Source organism: Lotus japonicus, chromosome 2 (genome assembly GCF_012489685.1).
Source record: "Lotus japonicus ecotype B-129 chromosome 2, LjGifu_v1.2".
Lineage (NCBI taxonomy): Eukaryota > Viridiplantae > Streptophyta > Magnoliopsida > Fabales > Fabaceae > Lotus > Lotus japonicus.
The window spans coordinates 67,293,371-67,319,274 of NC_080042.1; the positions used below are offsets into that span (position 1 = coordinate 67,293,371).

At 34.8% G+C, this 25,904-nt stretch overlaps 4 protein-coding genes across 9 annotated transcripts; 3 read left to right on the forward strand and 1 right to left on the reverse strand.

The window, feature by feature from the left end:
• The first annotated feature begins 110 nt into the window (after positions 1-110).
• LOC130738976 (uncharacterized) lies at positions 111-2,261 on the forward strand. Its single transcript, XM_057591165.1, has 3 exons — positions 111-361; positions 497-621; positions 1,845-2,261. Exons 1-3 carry the CDS (start codon positions 126-128, stop codon positions 1,862-1,864), a joined length of 381 nt encoding a protein of 126 aa, XP_057447148.1. The 5' UTR covers positions 111-125; the 3' UTR covers positions 1,865-2,261.
• A 3,476-nt stretch (positions 2,262-5,737) lies between these two features.
• Positions 5,738-8,361, forward strand: LOC130738978 (probable protein ABIL5). The gene is made up of 8 exons (XM_057591167.1): positions 5,738-5,986; positions 6,075-6,157; positions 6,995-7,142; positions 7,306-7,405; positions 7,538-7,574; positions 7,676-7,830; positions 7,940-8,004; positions 8,127-8,361. Exons 1-8 carry the CDS (start codon positions 5,897-5,899, stop codon positions 8,217-8,219), a joined length of 771 nt encoding a protein of 256 aa, XP_057447150.1. The 5' UTR covers positions 5,738-5,896; the 3' UTR covers positions 8,220-8,361.
• A 74-nt stretch (positions 8,362-8,435) lies between these two features.
• On the reverse strand, positions 8,436-12,289 carry LOC130738977 (rho guanine nucleotide exchange factor 8-like). Its single transcript, XM_057591166.1, has 7 exons — positions 11,601-12,289; positions 11,192-11,308; positions 10,755-10,909; positions 10,402-10,476; positions 10,042-10,317; positions 9,630-9,950; positions 8,436-9,366 (listed from the first exon to the last, which is right to left on the reverse strand). Exons 1-7 carry the CDS (start codon positions 11,884-11,886, stop codon positions 8,923-8,925), a joined length of 1,674 nt encoding a protein of 557 aa, XP_057447149.1. The 5' UTR covers positions 11,887-12,289; the 3' UTR covers positions 8,436-8,922.
• Positions 12,290-21,349: 9,060 nt separating this feature from the next.
• On the forward strand, positions 21,350-25,545 carry LOC130738980 (uncharacterized). Of its 6 annotated transcripts, none has more exons than XM_057591168.1 (5): positions 21,350-21,790; positions 22,287-22,356; positions 22,432-24,194; positions 24,337-24,481; positions 24,647-25,545. In XM_057591168.1, exons 3-5 carry the CDS (start codon positions 22,476-22,478, stop codon positions 25,291-25,293), a joined length of 2,511 nt encoding a protein of 836 aa, XP_057447151.1. In that variant the 5' UTR covers positions 21,350-21,790; positions 22,287-22,356; positions 22,432-22,475; the 3' UTR covers positions 25,294-25,545. The 6 variants fall into 6 exon arrangements, with proteins under 6 accessions (XP_057447151.1, XP_057447153.1, XP_057447152.1 ...); XM_057591170.1 differs by having other exon boundaries at positions 22,436-24,194; XM_057591169.1 differs by having other exon boundaries at positions 22,455-24,194.
• Positions 25,546-25,904: the final 359 nt, after the last annotated feature.

Genomic DNA, 25,904 nt, shown 5'->3' on the forward strand with positions numbered 1-25,904 from the left:
ATTCAATTCTCATCCATAATGTTCATATGCTCAGTTTTGATGGACACCATTCCTCCAAGGCTGGACACCATGTTAATACATTAGTTGTGGGCCAATTGGGGATAGTTGGGCCAAGTCCACCAATTATGGGCCTTGCAGATACTGGCCCCATCAATGGATCTTTTGGTTTGAAGACTATGATCAAAGAAAATCAAAAGGCACAGAGTGTAGAGCTCAACACAACAACAATGGCTACCTCAACCTCAAGGGTGTTGTCTAGGTTATCATCATGTCGATTACACCTTCTCTCTCAAACAAAGCTCGCCAAGCCAGCAGCTTCTTCACTCTCTCCCTCTACACCGCGGATTTCTCGCACTTCACGGTAATGATCTTGTTATAACACCCCAATAACAAAAACCTGATTTTTCTCGCATTCTGTCAATTCTGGATGTAAAAATGATTTCTTTTTCGTGAAAAAATTCTGGGTTTTTTTTTTTAATGTTTGAGATTTTGTTAGGTTGCCGGTGGAGTTGGCTTGCATTGGATTGATTTCGATGGTACCACTGCACAGTGCGGTGGCTTCAGCTAGATTGGTATCAAGCTTGAGTGTTGAAGCACCAGGGTGGTGTTTAGTTCCTCAAGGTGAGTTTAATGAGTAATATGTATTGAACTTAAGGATGATAATGTTGCTGAAGTTCTCTGAATGCTTGAGTTCTGTTAGGAATTCAATTTACATAATTAATGGTTACTTTAATATTCATTGTTCCTGTTATTCCATATAACAATAGAACTCATGACTTGTAAATCCTAATATATATCAGTATTCTGTCTGTTAATATGATTATAGAGTTAATAGTTTCAGTTTGTTTAAAATTGCTTGGCACTATATAAAACAAAGGAGAAACTTGTTCTTTTTCTGTTCAAAATTCAAATTTATCTATATATCTTTGAAATAGAGAAGGGTATAGATGGAGTGAAATGATAAACAAAACAAAAGGCTTATCCCACTAAGTGAGTCGGCTATGTGGATCACATGATCCAACTTTGACTGTCGTAGGCCTAGCACGAGCTTTCTCCTTTATGCGGGCTTAGGAAAATGGAGTGGAATGATAATTTAATCAAATGTTGTTATTGTTATATTTATCTAAAATTAGGGTTTAATTTGTGCAAAACCTTAAACTATAAATATTTTGAAAGGGAGATTCCATAGATTATCTTAGTCTAACGAACTAACCACTTGACTACTTAACTAATCCAACTAACAAGCTGTCAAGCTCTTTTTTTGGCAAATTGGCATGCTATTAAGCCAATCTTTCCCCCAGGCCTATGAAAACTACTTGAGCTATTAAGTGTACTTGGTATGAGTGAAACTGTCAAAATGGGAGGGTGGAATAAAAACTGACAAGTATTTGGAGAAGAGATAAGGCTCCTCTGAAAATGAGTTAGTTGCTAAAGTTGAATGAGTAAAGTTATGTTCACCGCTGACTTAATTTAAAGTACATAGTAATCTTAAGTCTTAACCGATAAAAGTCCGAGAGTGGATATATCCTTGCTTTCTCACAGTCATTACCACATATCTCATTTTTATTCCTCCATTCCCACTTTACCATTCTTTCACCTACCAAACAAACCCTGTAAATCAGAAAAGTCATTATTTTTAACCTATCAATCTGGGACTTCAGGCGGAAATCAAGCCAGATCAATTTCATTATGTCTGAAACTGTGCCAGCCAATATGGTCTGATAATTGATAACCTTCTTATTAAAAACTTTGGAGGTGCATTGTTTTCCATCTAATATGAGAGAACAATTTTGATAGCTGATAAAAGTGACTTACCATAATGTTTCTGTTTGTCTATTTTACAGGTATTTCCATGCCTTTATGACGTTACCCATCTATGGCTAGGTGGTGCAAGGTGGCAGGACTGTGATGACTGGCTAGGGCTCATTTAGATTATTATTTTTTCCTTTGTTGCAACCTTGAGGTCTCATCTGATATCCGAGGTTCTTACGTTCTACTGATGTTGATTACTTCTTGGACTCGTTCAATATGTCTTCATACATTTCTGAAAAGAATCTTTTGGCTCTTACAAGCTGTTGATGAGTTTTTTGTTTTTTGTTAATAATGCATCACAGTGCATTAAGCTGTAGTATTTTCCTGATTAAAACAGTTTTATGACATTTATAAACCACTGTAAAACTAAATATGATTTTATCGTGTATGATCCTGAGCAAGACACTGAACCAGGTGGATAGATAAGAAAACAGGCAGTTCCTTCAGAATTCCATAGAGTTACCTGCTGTCATACACACTTTCATTTGCATTAACATGCTATGTTTTATCAATGCTTGCATGATTAAACATGTTCTGTAGAAATGCATGGTGAGTTCAGTCGGATCTGTTAAGCGAGCTCAAGAAACTTGTAGTCAGCTTGTTTATCTTACTGAATTGTGGAAGTTTTCCAGAGATATCCATAATACTGTCATTGGAGCAAGCGACAGTCTTTTTCTTCTACTTTCTTCATCTCTCTCATTAAATTGTTTTCTCCTGTTGTCTTAAAAGCATTCGCGTGTTTAGCTTTAAAATGTTGATTGCATGTTTGAAGTTTTTCTACTGCTTCTAAAATCAGAATCAATTTTAGGGAGAAGCTTGTCAAGCTTTTGGAATCCATAATTGATTCCAAGAAAAGAGAAGCCGATCCGGACATGCGATAAATATACTTCCGTTTCTTCCATTGAAGTTAACTTTTGTGTTCATTTATGTATCATTGTTTCCATGAACATTGAGTACAGGTCCACAATCTGATACTTTTGCATTTGGTGGATTTAACTTGATGATATGCTGAAAACCACAAAAAATTGGGGAATGTGCAAGACCATACTTCCAACTTTCCAAGTACTTAGGAGTTTAACATCTTGGATCTTGGTACTTGGGTGACAAATTCTGAGAACACATTATTCAACATATTTTGAAGTATTTTATTGAGTGAAAGTTCACATGGTGATATTTGAATGTACAATATAGATTTTTTTTTGGGTTAAGAGATTCTTCACTAGAATACAACTAATCACGCACATAATTAGCTGTTGTTAATTATGGTGTATAAGTTAAGAACCAAAAATATATTTATCATTTTTTTTGGTGTACCATTGAATTAAAAGACAAATTACACTAAGTCAGCACAACAATGTCAGTTAGAAACTAAAAGTTGATTTAACTCAACAGGGATAAATACCACTCTTGGAGAGGAACCTGGAAATGCAAACCCAATGAGGCTAGCTTATCAACACATGCATTAGCCTCTCTTTGAATATGTTGGAAGGAGACACGTTACCGGCCAGTAGAAATATCAACGATCTCTCTCAACACCCCTATCAAATGAGAGGACATAGCAAGGGCCTCCAACATCCTAACAACATTTAACGACTCATTCTCACAAACGACATCCTAATAATTAATTTTATTATTTTAAAATTAGTATATATATAGTGTCATTTTACAAATAAAGCTTTTTAAGTGGCATTCTGTCACATTTTTTCTAGAAACTTTTCAATTTTCAACAATCAACTAAGTTATAAGCTCATTTACCTATTTCAGTTTTCAGTTACACGTTGCTAAAAATAATCTTTTTCTTTTGGAACTATTCTTGTGTTGTTTATTTGTCAACTAAGATTCTGGTTCTTGGATTCAAAATTTCTCTTCTAACTGGGATGCTCATAATTAAATCAAAATTTCAATAAAAAGCTTCTCAATAAGCACACGTTACATAAAGTAAGAAAACAATAAAAGTTGTTAATTATTAAACCAAAAGAAGACATGTCATTTTTATAACTTTGAGTTGATTTTAAGAATAGCATTTCCTAGCACTTGCACATGCGTTTTGCTAATTTCATGTTTACTGGTCAATGTAGTGAGAAGCAAGTATTATAATGGTCCCTTTCTTTTCTTCTTTCCCATCACCCCAATATTTCTGCAATGGGCTTTGTTATAGGCAACATACAAAATTTGTGGACATACATTAGATATAGGCATTAATGATAGTTTTTAACCACTGCAAACATGAGTAGTAATGCGCATGTCCGATATATGTCCACAAAATTATGTATGTTTAACGATCATTTTGTTATGTACTCCCTCCGGTCCTATTTATAAGCATGAAAGAGAAGAAAAATCTTGGTCCTTTTTATAAGAACCAAATGAAAGTTTGAGCTATATTAATTATTTTTTTCCAATGATGCCCTTATTAATTCTAACTTGTAAAATGTGTCTCATTAATTATTCTCTCTCTTTCTCACTTTCCAACATTAATAACAAAGGGTAATTTTGGAAGTTTATTTTGATTCAAGACATATTTAATGCATTTTACCTAGTTTAACTACATTTCTTAAACTATGTGAATTTTTTTTTTGTTGCTTATAAATAGGACCGGAGGGAGTAATAGACTAATAATCTTGGGAACTAAGTATTTTCGAGCTCATTAGCATATCCTCTTTAAAATAATCAACTTTCGCTTAACCAAGGCACTTTGGCACATTGCCATTTCTTCAATCTGAGGCATCCTTTACATGTGCTTGAATAGCTACACCACATGAACCCTTACATGTGCTGGTTAACCCAAACCAAACCTGAACAAACTCTAAAACTTTCCCTATTTAAGTGCCATTCAAAATGTGTGGTAAATTATTGAATTTGTTTTAACCTCATCACTTTTTGGGAGGAAGGTTTAGAAAGTATACTAGAGTAAAAACAAAACTATCTTGTCTTTTGTTCTTCTAAACCTAAGCGAGAGGATTCTCTCGATCTCTAATGGTGATGCACGGTACTGAATAGATCTTTTGGCACAGAGGAGTAATGTAAGATACAGTAAGGGAGATACATGCAAATACACTGTAACGCTCCAGTTAGTGTATCAGTAAAAAGAGAAAAATTTGAAGTCTTAAACGAGTTACGAGTTAGCAAAATGAGTAATGCTTATGTAATTAAAGATCAAACTTGTTTTTGTGTACGCGTAACTTATAATTGAGGCGATGGGCCTTAGTGAAGTATTTGTGGAAGACTTTCGAGATAATTGACAACGCTTGGACAGCCTTTATTACTTAATGATTGTGAAATCTTTATTCTATTCAACTAGTTGTCAGACGAGCTAAACCTTGCTATGGTCGTCCTGACCGACCAACATGACATCACTTGGTTGCGAGTCTTTTGGGCCGTCCATGACGATATTGAATCTGATGGTCATTTAGGCCCGCAAGAACATTTTTATTAAGAGAATTTCGTATGATAATCTCTATCAACAGTTCCAAAATGTACTAGCATGTTTGAATTAATTACTCTTTCATCATAATCAATTTCAAAACCTATAAACTACTTACAAAAACTTCTTTCCAGAAGAACTGATTCCAACTTCTTAATCAACTATAGAAGTGTTTCCAAACATGCACGTCATTATACATTTTAATTTTTAAACACCCTAACCCATTTTCATCTCTATGTCTCTCATTATCAGTAATCTATTTCACCTTCCTCACTTTTCTTATTCGAAGTGTCCACAGCCAATTTTTCATAATTGTGACTGCTGTTAATTTTTAAATAGGTGTAAATGTGCAATGCTAGTACTAGTGTGAGTCATGACCGTGTCCTTTTAGATAAAAGATGAAAGGAAAAAAGTGAAAACAAAATTAATGTCACGGGCTGAAAACTGTTATTTATTTGTCATCTTCCACTACATTCTGAATCGGTTCTTTTATTGAGTTTTGTTTGTTTATCATGCCACAACACAATACTGACATAACCTCCCCATTTCGTCACTATCTCTTATAAGCAACACAAAACCATGGCACATGTCTCATTCAGAATATTTAGATGATAAGGAAATTTTGCAACCTCAACCGTTAATTGTTTCTCCCTCTCAGAGACCATGGAGGTGAATTTCAAGACACTTTCCTTTGAAAACCAAGAAGCTGAGCCTGAAATGGAAGAAAACTTGCACTTTCTCAAGTCTCTTCAGGTTCATATTTACTTACCATGTTCTGCTCTTTCTGTTTTTCTAGTGTTCTGCAGTTTTTAAGAGAAGTTTTCATCTCTTGGTCTTGTAGGAGCTAAGAGAACTGCGGGCTCAGCTTCACCATGCTGCAGATTACTGTGAAACAAGGTTCTTGAAGAGTGAAAAGAAGAAAGAGTAATTCTTTAAACTTGCCACACTCTTAAACTAAATGTAGACTTTATATTCTTCCTTTAGCTTCTGGTTTCAGCTCCTCTGCTTCCATCTTTGCTAGTTTGTTATCAGGTTCAGGATTCATTTATTTGATTGTTGCTGATTGATAAAGTACCTGGTTGGTTGGGTACACGATTGAACATCACGGTGAGTCAAAATCATGGTGGACAGGAGCAACTTTCTTTAACTTTTGCTTCTGTTCACCGTAATTTTAACTTGACCGTAATTTTCTACCATGTATTTAAAGATGCAACATAAACGCATAATTGTGTTGTTCACCAAAAGCTACCACAAGTTGACCCCACCATCCCTGGAGAGGCTGGCACAACCAAAGAATTGTGCATTTATATTATGTTGGACCACTCAACCATCAACCATCAGGTCACTGCAACCCAAAAATCAATGAATATAAATTAACTCAGTTGTGCTTAATTGGGAAGGAACACAAGAATAGGAAGAAGTGTCCATTATTATTCACACTAAATTATTGTTGTTGTGATTTTAGTTAGCTTAGAAATCCAAAACATGCTACTTAACAACTTAGATTTTAGGCAGTTCCACTGATTCAGTAGGAGTATATGTTACTTACAATATACTTTTTATATGCAAAAATTGATTAATAAATTCTTTTAACTTGTGAACAGTGATTTACTTGTTCCGCGATAGACAAAGCCTGGATTTTATCCTGTAACACCTTTTCTTTACTGTGCTATCTAGCTTTTATGTAAAACTGTAGAAGTTTGATTATTTGCTGGACTTGTCGACCCGTGACAGATTTGAATTTTGTACACCTTGTTGCAGTGTGATAGAAAACACAAGAGAGTACATATGTAGGGCCGTGGTCACTGTAGTTGATCATCTTGGAAATGTCTCAGCCAATCTTGAAGGCCTTATATCTCACACAAATGCATTTTCTGAGGCTGAGTCACGAATCCAGTGCCTCAAACAAGTTAGTCTTTGTTACTTTACATAATGAATCTGCATAGATTAGAGGATAACAAAATCTCTCACTAATTTTTAGCATGAATGGATCAGCTTATTTTTCCTCAGAATCAATTTTGACACGCAAAAGTTACTTTTTGACAGTTACTAATGATGGTGCTTTTTGACAGAGACTTTTGTCATGTGAACAATATGCTGACAAGCTTGCCCTCACAAATATGCAATGGAGGGAGAAATTGCCAAGATTCCATTCCAGATATTTATCATCTCGTAAATATTTCATGTCACCAATTGCATACTTTTGATAGAGACAACAATTTTGCAAATCAATTACTTTGTAATGTAGTTCACTACTGTTTTTCCATTATCTCATTTCCTTTTTTTTTTTTTTTCTATGATCAGCACCTATCCTTGAGAGATTAAGCTCTGAAAAATTAAGGTAATTCTTGGTTCCACTATACCATCATGCTAAATATGACATTTTCATCATGAAAATAAAAGATATCTGGTGTTTATTCTATATTTTTTTATTCACTGCAGTGATTCTAAAAATGATGTTCCTTCAAAATTAGAAAACCATACACTGAAATCACAAGAGCATTTGCCAGTGTTTATGAACCCTCAGAAGCCATGTGCTGCTAAGAATTTGAAGCCAACTACTGCTACAGTTCATGGGCACAACAATATGGCTATCGGTAACTTCTTATGTTTCAATAAAACTCAAATATGATACTATGTTTTTCTACTTAACTTTCTTTTGAGATGCTTCTCTAACATGATTTTCATTCCATCCTAAAACTATAGTGGTACCTGTTCGCGACGGTTTTTCAGTGCTAACAAAAGTTTCAAATCCTACATTTCATTTCCAAGTGAGTTTGTCACTCTTGTATACTCTACCTGTTTCATTTTCCTGATGCATGCTGCTTATTAAACTGGTTTCTCCCCGAGTCATAGATTTGTAATTTTGAATGGCTTTTTCTTTTTTCTGCAGGGTGCTCCGAAGGTTCCACGCCATAGAAGATCCTTGAATGGCAGTGACATCTTATGGCTTATAAGGCGTACGAAACGAACCCATGAGTCTTAGGTACTAGTGGTTTATCATTTCCATTTTGTAGTTCAATGTTAATTGTATGATTCAAGAACCAAACATTATCAGTCAGTAAATATTTGTATTTGAGGCACATTGGAAGTAGTTGCTTTTGTAAACTTAACAACTTTGAATTGAACAGATTTCAAGGACAAACAGCCTGCAAACTGTGTTCCAATTCCAAGTGCAACCAACTTAAAAATAAGCAGAAAATGAAAGAATTGACGAGTTCAACAATGATCTTAGGACAAGGACTATATCAGTCTTCCACTATTTGGAAGGAGTAATGAAATTAAAATTTACAAGAAAGTCCAGAAATTACATGACCTAAGAGTCTGACTTACATAATGTACAAACCAGTTATGCCAGGAACATACAACTCAATAGTTATATTCTAACTTCCCTTTCCATGGAAGGAAGGAAGAAGAGTACCCAAGAGCTTCTACTTAAGTAGGGTCCTACTTCTGGCTATGTTTGGATACTGGTGCAAACGGATGTTAGCACCCACTTCAAGATAAAAAGTGAACGGAACTTTCTTGTGGATGGAGATGCAAGTCCGTTCACGTTGAATTTGACTGATATCCGAACAAAAAACTACATAACCGGGCCTCAAGCTGTGTTTACATCTGCATTGTGACTTTCTATTTTGGTCTGTGTTCCAATCTTTCTCTCTTCCCCATTCCCTTTTTTGGTACTAATGTTAATGTCTAGCTATGGGACTTTTTATGGCATTCAAGTAATCAAACTTCTCCAAGTAGTAATTTTTCTTTGGGGTAGTTAACTTAGGTGATTTATTAATACTCTTTTCATCTTTTTCATTCATGTAGTCTTCTAAGTCTCCTGTGGAGTTAGTCTTCTTCATATCACTCCCTCCCTTGTTTGAACTCCAACCCATGAAATCTGAGAGAGTCATGGACGGTGGTGTCCCTGTAGAATGCTTGTTTCCCATATCTTCCTCAGAGTCTGGGGAATTCTGCCCTGCTAATTGTGAAGAATCCAATGAAAACCTCCTGCTACTCACTGCCAATGATGGATTCTTTGTGACTGTATCACAATACAAGACATCCTCAATCCTTGACAAAACTGTGAAAGCAAGACTTTCTATTACTCTTGAATAGCTCTCTAGAATGGCTTGTCCCACATCCTGTGATAGTCAAATTTCATTAGTGATCATCTAGTATGAAGATATGTAACATGAAAAATTAGGGAAAATGATTGGTAGACATCCGAAAATTGAAAATCTCCAACAGACACCAGAGTGAGAAAGGAAGAGAAGAGAGAGAAGTACCGGATCTGATATATGATGAATGTGATAAGAAGAGAGAGATAAAAAGAAAAATGAAGTGTCTGCACTATTTGAGAATCTTAGTATAATTACTGAAAAATTAGTTGCAATGTTGTTTTCACCTTGTTGTATTGGATTTTGCTTATGTCAAGTGAAGATTGGGGAAGTCCTGGAAACTGCTGTTTGATCATGAGCAATATTGTTTCTGCTCTCTCCTCAAAGAGTTCCCTCTTCTCCATGCTCACAGCAGAACCCCATGTGGACTTTGAATCCTTGCTGGTCATCTTTCTTTTCCATATCACTATGGAAGCTTCAATCCTATTCTTGAGGTCAAGAACCTTATGCTCAGTGGACATGTCCATTGTTGAGAGAAACTGCCCAGGATCAAAGTATTCCACAGTAATGCTCTTGTAGATTGATTCACCAAGGCTATCTCTACCATTCTGCCAAACACATGAAGAAGATTAACTCAAGCTGCAAAAGTTTTGAGTGCTCATGAAATAAATAAGCTAATCAGATTTGTTTTTGGTTTACCTTGGGGAGAGATTCAATGTAGTTATCAGGGATCTCCATCTCTGATAGTACTTGAGCATTTATTGCCATGGCTGCTTTGAGTACTTGGTTTACACTGTCCTTCTGGAACTGTATCCATTTTCCAGCCATATCTGACAACCCTGTTGGGGGAACTTTAACAATTGGTAGCCACCACTTGTCACTCTTCCTTTGGGTGTTAGGTGTACCCTCAGTCTCCTCCTCATTTTTAGAGACATACCAAAACTCATCTTGATCTCTAAAGTTGTCTAGTGTGTCCTGTTCCATTGCTATCTAGTTAGTCAAATATGAATAAAATGAAGCCATTTGGATGGTGATTCAGAAAAAAGTGCAGCTACTTACAATGAGCATTGCATCAAGCTTGCGCATAGCTGGGATGTTCATGAGAAGATCGCTTCTTTGCCGAGTAGTCATGATCTACATAATGAAGAAATTTTAATTATTTTGTATGAAAAAGCTTATACCAATATTTCTATCAGGTTTTAAATTGCGTTCCACAACCGCAATTGTGGCCGCAGCCCGCAGCATAGAGAGTTTTGAAGTCGTCCCAGCAATGGCATTTAGAATGCAATTGCGGTTTCATCAACCCGCATTTGTGCGGTTGTATCAACCCGCATTTGTATCTTTTATTAGTATTAAATGTGGAGGCAAGAGAATAGACCAGAGGAAGAGAGAGATAGAACAAGGCTTCCTACCTCCATGCTTGTTCCATCCTTCCCTATCTGTTGTGATGGAACAAATTCAACAATGTGATCAGTCACAGATAAGAGCCAGTCAATTTCTTTTCTCCACCTGGCCTTCCTTTCTTGAGTCATTGGCTCTAGCTTTGAAATTTCTCCAAAAACAGATGCTGCATTGCATCAAGAACAAGCAGATTTTTTAAGGGAAATTTCATTGAGAGAACACATTTCAGCTAATAATACACACAGAAAATATATATATAAGCTTAAATTTGAATTAAGATTACTAAACTATAATTAAATTATTATGTTTCCGAAATCAAACCCCATGTTGCAGATGATATAAACAATGTTTATCTTCGGGAAAAGAGGAAACATTTTCAATCCCTAACAAGCTAGCAAGAGTAATAGAATAGTCAATTGGCTAGCATAGGTTGTAAGAAAGTACATACCAGCCAGGTTTGTTATGGCATTTGACAAAGCCAATGCAGAAGAAACACCATTCCCTGCACCTGACATGTCTTCTCCTAAAAGCAGCTTAGCAAACCTTTCCTTCATCAATTCAGTTTCTGAACGAAAGCACAAAGAAAGAATTTTGCATTATGAGAAGTCTTTTATGAGCAAGCCAAATGAATGAATTTTTCATTATGCTAAGTGCATTAAAATCTTCTGACCTCAAACTACGTCTTCTTATTTGTTCTATCGATAAAATTTTGACGCATCAATTAAAATTTGGAGACAAGATTTTGATCCGCTAAGCAGAAGCTCATAATTTTATTTCATCATCTAGATGGTGATCATATTGATTTATAGCAATCTGAAATCTAGGCATAATCTAAAAATTTAGAGGCCAAATTATACCAGTTGGTGGCTTGGGAGGCATTCTAGGCACTTCACCCACCAAGCTTGCTGCTGGAACATGCTCACTATTATTGAGAGCCAATCCTGGTTGCTGAATTTCAATTGGCTGATCAGTTGTACTTCTCAACTCAAAACTTTTTGAATACACCTTTTCAGGATCACCTCCTTCATCACTATCCTTATCAAAGAAACCATGAAGATGTTTCCCTGGGATCTCAAACATCTTCCTCAAATGAAAAGACTTAGACTTCTGCATGCTTTTTTGGTTACTAAAAGTTCGAACCATCGTTGAGTAGACCTTCTTTGAGTTCCACCTTTGTTTTCATAAATAAAAACAAAGGATCAATGTTAAAATGTTGGTATGTTTATTGAGTTCCTTCTTCTTGTTTGGGAGACAAAAAACATGAGAGTGGTATTTGATCAATGAGAGGAAGAAAAAAAAAGAATGGGAGAGATAAGAGAACCCCTTCAATCAAAATGAGATGTTAAAGAAGTCAGCAAAAAAGTGTAAGAGATTATGTAAAGGTTAATTCTGCTTCAATGATTTTGGTGTTCATGTTTTGAAACAGAAAATGGTGGGGTTGGATTCAGGATATGGTTGAAGAAAAAAAGTCTTGGTAGCAATCTGTTATGTTTGTTTAACTGAATGTATGGTGGGAGGTTAATACACATTGTTTTGCCATAATTGACAAGGAAAGTCATGCTCAAACATATCTAACTATAGTAGTAATTTTCCTCCTTTTATTTCTCTAGCATCTCTTTGCCAAAAATGTAAAAACAGAATGAAAAGAAAAAGACATAAAATGGAATTTACACAACTGTTGTTTTGTGGTTGTCATTTTCTTTGTTGATTTGAAAAGAAATTTGGATTAATTAGCGGACAGCCACAAAGTAAGGTGAACGAACTATAATTAGAATAGAGCATGACAAGCCAGAAGATGAGCAACGGTTGATTGCAAGTCCTTGATCCTATCCAAATGGTTAATTAGGGGTCTCGGGGACTTGATAATTGGGTTGTTTGTTTGTTTAATATTATTTGAATATTTGGAAATAAGAGGCATCAATACTAGCATAAGAAAGATACACAATTATCATGTGAAAAAACTTAGAAACGGTTATATACATAATGTCTTTATTCATTTACAACATCACAAGTGAGTTAGAAAAATGAAAGTTAATGGAAGTTATGACATTTTTTTTTTTTGGTAATATAAATTTAGGGTGAGAGAATATTGTCCGAGTTTAAGACACGAAAATTTATCAAGTTCAAAGAACACTTGTAAAAAACTTAGATTCATTTCACCCCAATAAGATAGATATAAAACCCTGTCGTACTCCACTTTGCTCACCCCTATAGAAGTTATCACATTAGGCAACAAAAGCTAAGTAGGTACAATATTGTAGTCAAGTTTTGTTCTTACAATATGCATTTTGAAATTTGGAGTAGTCAACAAGGCTTTCAGGCCTTTGTTGTTGGACTTTTCCCCATTGGGCCCTTTGACATGTAGCGTAGCTTGGGGCGAAAGGAAATAAACCTGGACAAATTTGTATAATTCCATGAATTTGTCAAAAAAACTAAATATAAAATTGAAACTAATAAAATGTTGCATCTAGAATGATGTTGGGCCATGCGGCTCACAACCAAATGAAAGTCTATCAAACAACCAAAAAGCCACAACTATCCACTAAGGATTTTCTAAAGATTTTCATTAGCATAACAAAGCATTACTCATTATCCCCCACTCTATGTTATTTCCTAATTATCAATCTAGTTCTTTCTTTCAAAAAAATAAAATAAAAACTAGTTCACGAGTTTACCCGGTAAAACTTGATTATATTTAAAAAAACGCATTTAGTTTGATGACCTATGTTGATGTTGGGCTTAAGCCTATTGTTCTTTGGGCTTGGTCCCATAAGGCCATAGTATAAGAACACTTGACAAAAAAAAAACACATTTTTGGTTTCACAATCGATAATTGATTCTAAATTCAAATTGAATTCATGCTAAAGAAGAAAAAAAATCATGCTAAAGGGATTTCAACTTTCTAGTAGCTTTGTCTTTTGGTGTGAATTGATTGTGAGTAAACTATCTTGTGAAAATCGACTTTCTTCATAAATGTATTTAACATAAATGAAATCACATTTTTAACTAAAATCAATTTACAGAACAGAGAATCGAACTCAAGGAAAAGCCGTGCTAATTTTCAGTAGCATATGTCCAAACACGGACATAAAGACAGCAAAAATCAACAAAAATATTAAATGAATCATTGAGAAGACAAGATAACAAGGTGTCTCATTCTACAGTCCAAACACTGATACATGATACAGGGAGCAGCACCACCAGCTTGCTGTTTTTCAAGTTGGGACCATATGTATGATTATCTCAAAAAAAAAGAATTAAATATTTTCATATAAATAGTGGATTAGAATCCTCTCATTGTCACATGAAATTTTATATTTATCTCATTTTTTATAAATATTGAGAGAATCCAAAACTATTTTGGTAGGCCCATAATATCCATAGTTAACAACAATGTTAATCTCATTTATTTAATGGTATGAAGGCCGAAGAGAGACAAATACAAAATTTTAATTTTAATTTTTTTTATTTTTCACATGAGAGGATTGGTACTTGTATATCCTTCTGGCTAATATTTTTTGTGAGATAAAATTTCACATCTTAAATTGTCTCTTTGGGTCACAATATATTTGCCGGCTTACCTCATATTATAATTTGTAGAGTCCAATATCAAATTCATATGCTGATGTATCATGCAGAGACTCTGCATATTGAGCTACACATGCCACAATAGTTAAGACTGCTTGCCAAATGCCAACCTATACTTTTTTCAAAATTTAAATTCAAACTATGTATAGTACCTTGATAGAGATTTTCTAGAGAAGTGAAACTTTAGAGGTTATATACTAAAATAGAATTGGCTTGATATGTTGCAGTTATATATTTAATGGAGGATTGGAAGACTGATATGAGAAGGTAGAGAGAAGTTGATTGAATTAGCTATTGTGACCCTTCTTATAGGCTAAAATTCATCAACCACAATATTTATTATTTATATAATTAAAGTACCTTTCCTCTTTCATGTTTTCCCTCTCTATTTGCTTAATGACCTCAAGAAGAAGACAGGACATGGAATTTTGAACAAGATGATGTTGAATTGAAAAGGAAAAGTTAACAATATAAAGCAGAAAAAAGAACAAGTATTAGCTGCCAAGGCAACAAATGGGCCAAACTTTCAAGTTTCATGACTATTTTTGTTTTCCTTGTTTGGCTAAATCCATCTGTTGCAATTAAAACAACCTTTTCCCAATCCCTGAAATTTTTGCTTTAATAAAGCAATGCTTATTCATGAAGCGGGAAGTCCAAAATAATATAATTAGATTATTTTTATAATAATAATTGGCAAGTTTGTGCAATTTATGATAGTTTGTTAATATAATTTCAGGAATACCGATGTTTACCTTGAAATGTTAATATCTTTCTTAGTGTTGTTTTTCTTTTGCTATTTTCATCATTTGTGTTTTGACCCTTTGCTGTCTTCCTTTGCTGTTTTTTCTTGTGCTAGACTTTAATCTCACTTGGGGAAGATTTGTTCCCAAGAATCTCTTTTTATCATTTCATGATCCTTACTTCTCAAAAAAAAAAGTGTGTATTATTTTAACAAAGGTATTTCTACCAGAGTCAAACCGATTCGAGATAAGATTATTCACATCTTAGTAAAGGGCTAGTTAGCTCTCCCAATGGGCAATGAAGATTTTCGTCATAAAAAAACTCAAATCTAATACATTTTTTTTAATGAAAATCATTCATGTACAATTTGAATCTAAGATTTTATATTCAACTATTTTTGTTCAATCGAGTGAGTTATAGAGATATCTCATTATTATTAGGTGTCTTATGAGGTGTGAATGTATGGTGAAGTTGAAATTAGGACATCAGCCAACAAGTTATATAGCATGGCTGGTAGATAGATGAAACATTTAATTAAGGACTCGATTTATAGATGGTGTGCATGAAAAATGATTTGTTATGAGATATAGACTCATTTAATGTGATTTTCAAGTTTTAAGAAGATTAATTTCATGTGTACCGATCAACTGCGAGATACTAGTACGACCTTTGTAATACTAAAAAATTGATTGAATACAATTACTGTTTTTGTTAGGGTTAACTATCAGATTGGTCCCTGTCTTTGTCTCGCCATCTGAGGTAAGTCCCTCCCCGGAAAATTTATTGTAAATGATCCTCGTGTTTGAAAAACTTTTGGAGCGAATCCTCGCCGGAGGGCGGAGCTCCGGCGAGTGCTTAAATGGCATGCTGACTGTGTTAAGTCAGCTGATGTGGATCTTAAAAAAAATTAATAAATTAAAAATAAATACCAAGTCAGAATATTGGACCAAATTAACAAAAATAATCCTAAATTAATTAACAAAATCAATTCATTCCTAATTAATTTCAATTCCCCAAATTAACCCAACTTTCCAATCATTCCAATCAAATTGGGTTCATATTCTGCAACCCAAATCCTCTTCTCCTCCTCAAATTAGGGTTCTATCCACCAAACACGACCACCAACCCCAACAGCCACCACCATCCAGATCATGTTCTTCTTCTCCATCCTCTCTTCTTCTTCACCATCACCACTGGAACGTAGCAGAAGCACACACACCGGAACGACCCACTGGATCCGAATCTGAGTGCGCAGAGGACGAAGGAAGAAAATGAGAGGGAGAGGCTGGGTGCGACGCTCGCATCCTCGCGGCTTAGATCGCCACCGCCAACGGCGACGAAGATGACGGTGATGATTAACATCGTGAACGACGACGGCGGCGAAGATCTCTTCCTCTTTCACCGACGGCGACGAAGATCTCTTCATGTCCTCTTGATTTCTTCATCTCCTGTCGATTTCTTCCTGCTCGCACCGTGACAGAGTCATCAACCTCTTTCTCTGCCTTCGATTCTCAGCAACACCAAGGGGGATTTGCAGGTTTGGGTTCCAGATTGGTGGTAGTTGGGGGGTTTGGTTGGATATGGGGGAGGGTGGATCCGTGGTGGTTGTTTGGGCTAGGTTCGAAGGTGGTTTTGTTTGGATTCGAAGGTGACTTTGTTTGGGTGGTTGTTTGGATTCACAGCAACACCAAGGTACGGTTTTTGTTCAAATCTTGGTTTGAAGATGGTTTTTGTTGCTGAGTCTGGATTCTTGGCCACCAAAGCACTTCTGGGTTCTCCTGGGTTTTTCTGGATAATAATCTTACAGTAGCCCTTTACAGCAACACCATGACTGGAAGATTATGATCCAAAATTCCGTCGGTGTAGTAATCTTGCTGATTTTTGTTTGGCTTCTCCCAAGAGTCCAAGACAGATTCTGTTTTTGGAACGAAACATGACAGAATTGTTGGTGCAAACAATGTGCCCTTACGTGTAGGTTGCTTTGACAACAAATCGGTGTTCATCTCTTGTTACAGTCACACTTTACCTTTCATGTTAGATTTTCTTTTTACCCCTTGTTGGGTTTCATTCTAAGCTACTTCTGGGTTCTCCTGGGTTTCTTTTTCCTGTTTTCTGGATTTTAATTATATCTTGACTCTGGTTATGATGATGAAGACCATGGGAAATTAGATATGGTATTTTTGGGATTTTAATTTGTTTATTGTTGGGGTTATAATTTTTTGAAGATGATGAAGAAAATGAAGATGAGATCAATGTGAAAACATTTAACGAAGAACATGATGTTGAAGAAGATTCATGCTGATGAAGATGAATTTATATTTTTTTAATTGAATTTAGATTAATTTTTTTTTTATTTTTGTTAAATAATTAAAATTTCTGACCTGTTATTTTTTTTAATTTTTTTAAAATCCACGTCAGCTGACTTAACACAGTCAGCATGTCATTTAAGCACTCGCCGGAGCTCCGTCCTCCGGTGAGGATCCGCTCCAAAAGTTTTTCAAACACGAGGACCATTTACAATAAATTTTCCGGGGAGGGACTTACCTCAGACGGCGAGACAAAGACAGGGACCAATCTGATAGTTAACCCTTTTTGTTATGCATTAATTAAATACTAGGCATTATATACATACATACATATATATATATATATATATATACACAGCTTATTCAATTGCAACTACCGAATTGTGTACTCAATGTCACAGTGGGAACTATCACGTCCGAGAGTGGGTTGCTTAGAGTAATTTTGAACTCTGAGTTTGTACCCTATTCAAAATACGAATCACTGACTTGAATTCAAATTAACAACCAAACAAGGAAAAAAGAAGTGGTGAGGATTCAATTACATTTATGGTGGGCACCAAGTATGGAGGGTTGTGAAGTGCAAGAACAAGAGTCCTGTGACTGCATTTATGAAGAAGAAATCCCGTTTGAAATAGCTTGCTGATTGCTATCTTTTTAAGTTAGTACCACCTGACAGATTTAAAATACAGATAAAAAGCTAAGTTAATTAAAGAATGAAGCTTTGAATTGATTGTAGATGGTAAAAAGAATTTCGTAATTAAAAAGTGTATGTCCCTGCATCCTCAAATATAACATAGAAACTCATTGGGTGAAAATCTTGAAATTAAAAACATACATAAATTAAGAGGACTCACTCATTTCTTTTCAACTTTTTTCTTTTTTTGGTTTAAACGTGTAGATTACCATTGGAGGTAATTTTTCTTGAGCCAAGTAGAACATTTAAGAGAATTTTTTTCAGGAGTCTTAATAAAGGAAATTTCTTTAGTTTATGTTATTAACGTTTCCATCCTTGTAAAGGGACTTCCTGCATAAAGCTAAAATAATTTCCTTTCATGTTTGGTAATATGGGAACATGTGGAACATAAAAAAAAACATTCCCTTTGTATACATATATTACTAATTGAAAAATTAAAATACTGACTAAATTCAAAACTAAAATGAGGTAACCCTACCAAAATATGGGTTAAATCATTCTAAACTTAGGTGTATTAGTAACATTTTGACATGTATTTTAGAAAATTCTAGCTCATAATATGTGTGTTGAAATATTACTAAACTACTTATGATTAAAACTAGAGTGATTTTACCTCATATTTATTTCTATGATTGTGGCTGAGATTTATCAATGAAAAAGTAAATGATTAATTTAAAATATTAACATGTGTTGTTTTATATTGGCTGGATAAAAATAGGGAGGAAGGACAAAGGAAAGAGCGATGCCGGTACAACAGTTGAAGAGGATCCCAACTTTGAGTAATGAGATGTGGCCTGGTGGAAAAGATAACGATATATATATGTGTAGTGTCACAATTAATTTTTTACATGTAGGGATACAGATTGTTTTTAAATATGTATATGTCTACGCTTTCTATATGTATAAAAAAATGTTGACAAAAATTATATAGGTATGGTTATATGTATCTTTCAACTAAGAGCGTGGAACCCATTGAGCCATTGCGTGTAAAGTCAAAAAAATCACTTTGTGAGAAAAATGAGCCTGAGAAGTGAGAAACGATTCTGAATGAAAGAAAAGATGATTCTATCAATGCTATAATTCAATACTCAATGGGTTCCATGCTTGTAAAACAGTTGCTTGTAATGAATATGCCATTATTAATAAAAACATATTGCATGTGAATTAATGAAAATTTGGTTTGATTTCTCTTTGGTGCGAACCAACTAAAGTGCCCCATCAAGACCTTGTTCAAACAAAAGTAGTTAAGAATAGTACGTAACACTTTTCATTGGGAATGATGCAATAAATCAAATTTTTTAAGAAAAACAATTCCATCATATTAATATCAGAAGTTTCAAAAAAAAATATCAGAGTACCTTTTTATGTTTCAACAAAAAAAATCTAATTTAAAGATGTTGTTGGAAGATTGATAAGTATTTTGATTTACGGTAAGAAATTAGATCTCCATAACGGTGAGATCACAAATTCGATTGAAAAAAAGTTATTTGTTATGTGAAGTAGCTAGTTAGCTACAGTTTTATAAACGAATATACTTATACACTAATAAGAATGATTAATAAGTAATAGTATTACTTACTGTTAAATTATAAAATCTAAAAACAATAATTCTAATGATTTCGTTAAGGAAAAAAACTTCTAAAAGAGTTTCAAAATTAATTATTCTATCAAATTATTTTTACCTTAAACATATGAGATGCTGAGAGTACCTACCTGACAATTTGAGTTACATGCCAATAGACTAGGCTTAATTAAGTTTTTTGTGCTTACGGCTTAAGAGTTGCCTCCACGTGAGACAGTCATATTTGAGTCGGTAACATTCACACTAATGTGACTAATTTTTCTATGAAATTATTTTCATATACAAGATGACTTGAATATGAACATGCTTAAATTTTAAAATCTTATTTTAGTTGGTAACATGTATTATTTGTACTACCAACCATCAACCTATATTCAGAAACATTTTTAAATTTTCAACAAAATATTTTGGCGCATTTGTGTTTTCTACTTTTCTTTTTCAAAATTTAAAAAACAATTTAAAGTATAATCCATTTTCAACTTTCAGTTAACATGTAAACATTCACTCATTTAGAACTAATAATGGCTTCATTTCCATATTTATTTAGGTTCTCATGGAAGTGCTAATCCTAGCTCTGTTTTTTGTCGATGATGCCATACCAACCATTAATTTGTATCTGCAGTTGCCGTATTTCATGAATTTGTTTTTTGTCACGCAACATGACAGAAGATAATAAAACCTTTGATTGACATGAATGAAACAAAGAACTAAATTACTGGAGACTTTTGAGCCATGGTTCCATTTTATAGTAAGTTTATCAAAACATATTTTATTCGAATAACGTATGCTAACATTTAGCATGCCCCATGTGTCATGTTACAAATCAATCATTTTACGTATGACATCAATTAAGCAATTGAAGTTTAAATACTTGTCCCTATGATATCAATTTCCATACCCAAAAGTCAAAACTCAATGTTTAATCAGAGTTTATTAATCTTATCTTATAACATAAACATTGAGACAAATTATTAAATTTATAATGTATTTGAATTGACAGTATGGATGCATAATCGTCCAAAACATGTTAATTTCATAATCTACATTTTGAGCTTCTTCTCATATGTGATTCTGAAGTTCTTATTCCTTAACCAATCATTCTGTTATAAAAATAATTTATGACCTATTTGTATATTGTTTTGAGTTTATTTTTATTAATTATTTAAATTAGTTTATAAATAATAGTTTATACATACATATAAACTATTCTTGACCTTATTTTGCTTATCATCATAAGTATTTTATTAACGAACAAATCTTTTATATATTTTTAACCAAAGTGACACATTTTGACCCCCTTTATATGGCAACTTACTTAAAATATACTAATAAAAATATACTAATAATGATATGGTTACCCTGATGAGCTATTATTGTTTTTCAATTTATTTATCACTAAACACATAAATCAATTGTGTCGAGTGATTCAAAGTTAAACAGATGCTCAAATTCAAGTCTTAGTGAATGTAATTGAGTAAATTCTTAATAGAGAATTTTACTGGTCGTAATGCTAATGATGTGTCGAGCTCATAGATTGACTCAGTCGAGAATATATAAACATACACTACAAAATTAATATGATTTTTAAAAAAAAAAATGTTAATGTAACATTATTGAAGAAAGAAAAATCCAAATTTTGTTTTGCTTGCATCAGCTGGTTGCGTGGAGCCAGATTCCACTTCCCTCTTGTGCTTTTGAAACAACATCCTTTGTTGCTTCTTTGCCACTCTCACTCTGCAACAACAACATCAACACGGGTACGAACCAAGCAACTTCCTCCCATTAATCACATCCATAATCTTTCAACGATCTCATTGTCTCCTTATATTAAACAAAACCAACACCATCCCTTAATGTTTCAGAACCTCACTGTGTGTGTGTAACTAGTTTAGCTAGCTAGCTACCATTCTCCTCACAAAGTCAATGCAACCATTGTTCTACAACCCCCATGTGGATCTGAGTCTCTTGCAGCGAATTCCCATGGTTGAAGCTTCTAAAAACGTTCCTGGGTCTTTGCTGGTTCACCAAAAGAGCAACATTTTCTGAGTGCTTTGTGTGTATTTGTTGTTTTTTTTTTCATCTGGGTCTTGTTTCAATGGGTTGTGAGACTGGTCCTGAGCTGAAAGAGAAACAAGGGTAAGTGTTGTTTGTATGAAAACCATGAATTCTGTGTGTAAATTTGGGTTTACTGTTGTTGCATTTTGACTTCTCTGTTCTGGTTTTGAGGATGAAAACAGAGGAGGGGTGAATTTTTTGTTTCACTGATTCTGGTGAAGGATGAAAAGAAAGTGTGTGTTTTTGTTTTCTGGGAAAGAAAATATGGAATGGGAATCACAGAAATATTTCATCTTGCAAATGGGTTCATGAATATTTTGACTGTGTGATTAAAGTTGAATTTTTGGCCTTTCTGATTTCAGTGGAGAATTGTTTACAGAACCTAAAAAACAGATCCCTATCTCCTTTTGTGCTTCCTTTCAAGAATCCAATTGGAAACATATGCTGATAGTTCAATTTTGAAATTGGGTCTGCTAATGATCTAGACTATTTGTTTGTTTCTATCTTGATGTATTTGGTATTTGGATGGAATTTTTGTTTTGATGGGGACTGATTAATTGATTTGCATATATTTCAGCAGGACAAGCAAGCAAGTTTTCTTTTTGTCTGATGTAGACAAACTGTGAGATCTAAGAAGACAAAACCATGTAAGTATTCTATGAGATTTTAATAGAAATTAGTGTTTGTTTTTTGTTGTTAGAATATTATTATTGGCCTCTCAGTTAGTTGATGAAATTCCTGGCAGAATATCCCCCAGGACTCAGTCATGTATAAACCATTTGTAACATGTGATGATCCAAAAGGAGTTGTTGAGTGTGGAAGCATAAGGAAATACAGGAGTAGTTCTCATAGTTCTCACAAAATGAAGGACAAGACTAAAAGCCGGAGGACGGTCGAAAACTTAGAGACAACATCATTGTCAAACAAAGCAGGCAGAGAAGGGAAGGTCTCAAAAGGATCCGCAGAAAGATCTTTTGATCCATCATCCTTGCAGCTGGTGGAGGTATCAAGAGGGGCTCAAAGGTTGGAAAACATGATTGAATCATGGTCTGGGAGTCTGAGATATGAGGGAAACTCTGAAGATATGGCGAAAGATTTGTTGAAAGGGGCTCTTGACCTGCAAGAATCGCTAGCAATGCTTCGGAAGGTGCAAGAGGCTTCGCAAATGGCGCGCTTGAAGAGAAAGCAAAATGAGAAATATGAAAGAAGTAGAGTTGATTCAAAGGTGATTGATAGAGCAACACATTCTAATCAATTTGGTGAACAAAGTTATACAATGGGAGGATGTCAAAGGCCTTCTTGGTCTTCAGCTGATGCTTCTTCAAGTAATTGCACAGAGGATCTTAAGAAAGTTATTAGGGAGAGTCTGGTTAAGCAAAATCTAGTGCCAAACAAAACCACTGGAGGGTTCGATTCAGCATCAGCATCAGCATTCCCTTCTACGAACTCAAGCCAATCTTCTGGAGTTTGGTATGACAGGCTTTCTGATTCTTCTCCGTCGCCAACAACTACAACTAAGGAAAGAGGATCCAATCTGGTTGCGAAGCTGATGGGTTTAGAAGAAGTTCCTTCAAGACCATTCCAAGCTGGGAAGAAACAGTTGGAGAGTCAAAAGATACTAAATCAAAAGAGACCTATATTTGAGATAGATACACCCAAGGTGAGAAAGAATAGTCCAATATTCGAGACGTTTAATCCCGAACCACAGATGACACTGAGGGAAGTTCTTGAGACTACTAATTTCAATGGACTTTTGAAGAATAGTCCTGTCAGAGAACACAAGCTCCATGTCCATAATTCCAGTTATCCCTGTTACAACCAGTTTGATGATTTACCACCCATTGTACTCATGAAACCTCGATATCGGGAATTTGCAAAAACTTATGAGGCAGTTCCTTCAGAAGAGTTGCCCCTTAGAAATCTAAAAGCAAATGCAGTCCCTTTCCCTTCCAGAACTTTCAAACACAGAGAAGTTTCAACCACCAAGATGGAAAAGGAAATGGAAGAACGTGTATTCAAAAGGCTTACCAAAGAGGAAAGACCTAACCGCCCCAAAGAGGTTGTGGAAGTGGATGTGAAAGAAATCAAACCTGTTGAAAATGAGAAGGGCCCAGGAGGAGGTAAGGTAAAACTGAATAGTCATGCTGGTCACAAATCACAGGCAAGTGAAACAGTTGATAGGAAAGCTAGTGTGAAGACCATTACTGTTATCAGAAAGCTACCAGAAAAGGAGGTTTCAAAGCCTAAAATTGTGGTAAAAGCTCAAGAACAAGGAGTAATCAGCTCAACAGGTGCAAAATTGAGAAAGCCACAAAGTGGGTCCAGAATTGACAAGAATGAGATTCCCAGCAGAAAGAGCACTGCATCAAATTTAAATACCATCTCAAAACCAAAGAATAAAAAAGTTTATAATTCCAAGGAACAGAGAAAAAGTCAGATGAAGAAGCAAAGGTCTATTGCTGAGCCTGAGGCAGCTAAACCAATTGTAAGTCCAATTTACTGTAATCATTTGTCTCCAGTGAATGCAAGTGCATTCTAGTTATCTTATAGAGAATAGAGTTTGGGTTACCTAATCAATGAATGACCCAGGCATTCAATGAGTTTTAATTCACTACTCTTCTGCACAGGATGTTGTACAATTAGGACAAGAAGAAGGGAAGAGCATTGATGTTTCTTGTGAAGATGATTACACTGATATTAGGGTAATCACTACAATAACAGATGATGTCGCCAAGGAGCGTGAAATAGATGACAATGCAAATAAGATTATAGGTAAATTTCTTATCACTGGTGCCACATATTAAATTAGATATGTTGTTATGCATATAATATTATTTTCAAACAAGTATTGGTATCAGCAGATATATCATTACACTCAGAATAAATTAGAAGCATCTTCATGAGTCATGACATGACAGGTGTTTTGATACATTGCAGAAAATTGTGAGCAGAGCCAGAGTTCTTCAGCTGATGATTTTTTTATGCTGAAGTGCGAACATGAAAATGATGCTAACCCTGCTGAGGAAGCTCATGGCACCGCCCATATCAATGAAACTGATCGCAAGCCCGAAGAAGACTTTTCTGAGCTGAAATATTTGCTTCTAACTAGTCAATCATTTATTAGCCATGCAGAGGAGCTCCTCTATCTTGATGCTGATTGTCCTAAGATCCTGCCAAAAAATGATACCAATGCAACAGCCAATTCGAGACTCTATTTGGATTGTGCAAACGAACTCACTGAGCGCAAGAGCCTTCAAGAGTCACAAGTAGCTCACCCTCTATTGCTAACTTGTGCAGGGAATAATTCAAGATTACACATCTCTTTAGGCAGGTTAGTTGAGGAAATCCATAATGCTATTGAGAATCTGACATCTTATTGTGAAAATCCGGGGAAGAAACTTCTTTTGGACTGTGTGTATACAATGATGGAGAGAGATATGACGTGCGGCAATGGAGTCATAAATGGAATATGGAGCTGGGGTTGGAGGCATGGATTTTCTGCAGATGAAGCTGAGCAAGTTGTCAGTGAAGTAGGAAACTTAGTTTTAAGTGGATTAATTGAGGAGGTAATTGCAAATTTATGATTACTTTCTTGAGATATTTGGATTTACAGGGTTTAGATATCAGCATCTCTTCACCTTGTATATAAGGAGTGAATGAATTGATACAGGATATAAGAGTTGAATCAGTTAGCTGCAGAAGTTGCATAGTTTTGCTGTTAAAAGTTTTCTTGTTCTAGAATAGTATAATACTCATACATTTGGTTTATCATTCTTGTACCTTGCATTCCAATTTCAAGCAATTGAAAACGTGCACAAGAGGGGTATCATGGGTAATGGTCATTTGGTGTAACTTTCACCGATTACTACTAGTTTGAGAATGGATTTCGTTTGATGTAATGTCCCTAACTCACTTTCAACAAAAAAAATGTCCCAAACTATCGAGTTGAACCGATTTGAAAAATGTAAGTGCCGCTGTGTAACCTTGAGATTTATTCTCACATGATTAAGTGCTGCTGGGTAACCCTTTGTGTATTTAGTCCAAAAAACACCTTTGACAAAAAAAACCAGTTTGAAAAATGGGTTTAACATGGTAGTGGATTTTGATTGTTTTTTCTCAATTGGATCAAATATGAACTCGTTCAAAAAAAAGATCAAATATGACCAATCGATTATCATATATATATATATATATA

Bases quoted from the DNA above. Each gene is read 5' to 3' on its own strand.
- LOC130738976 (XM_057591165.1), top strand. From the start codon at position 126: ATGGGCCTTGCAGATACTGGCCCCATCAATGGATCTTTTGGTTTGAAG. The intron at 362-496 runs GTAATGATCTTG...AGATTTTGTTAG, and splicing joins CGGATTTCTCGCACTTCACG to GTTGCCGGTGGAGTTGGCTT. The intron at 622-1,844 runs GTGAGTTTAATG...TCTATTTTACAG, and splicing joins GTGGTGTTTAGTTCCTCAAG to GTATTTCCATGCCTTTATGA.
- LOC130738980 (XM_057591168.1), top strand. From the start codon at position 22,476: ATGTATAAACCATTTGTAACATGTGATGATCCAAAAGGAGTTGTTGAG. The intron at 24,195-24,336 runs GTAAGTCCAATT...TCTTCTGCACAG, and splicing joins CTGAGGCAGCTAAACCAATT to GATGTTGTACAATTAGGACA. The intron at 24,482-24,646 runs GTAAATTTCTTA...GATACATTGCAG, and splicing joins CAATGCAAATAAGATTATAG to AAAATTGTGAGCAGAGCCAG.
- LOC130738978 (XM_057591167.1), top strand. From the start codon at position 5,897: ATGGAGGTGAATTTCAAGACACTTTCCTTTGAAAACCAAGAAGCTGAG. The intron at 7,831-7,939 runs GTAACTTCTTAT...CTAAAACTATAG, and splicing joins GCACAACAATATGGCTATCG to TGGTACCTGTTCGCGACGGT. The intron at 8,005-8,126 runs GTGAGTTTGTCA...TTTTTTCTGCAG, and splicing joins ATCCTACATTTCATTTCCAA to GGTGCTCCGAAGGTTCCACG.
- LOC130738977 (XM_057591166.1), bottom strand. From the start codon at position 11,886: ATGGTTCGAACTTTTAGTAACCAAAAAAGCATGCAGAAGTCTAAGTCT. The intron at 11,309-11,600 runs GTATAATTTGGC...GCTTTCGTTCAG, and splicing joins GCCTCCCAAGCCACCAACTG to AAACTGAATTGATGAAGGAA. The intron at 10,477-10,754 runs GTAGGAAGCCTT...TTCATTATGTAG, and splicing joins AGGATGGAACAAGCATGGAG to ATCATGACTACTCGGCAAAG.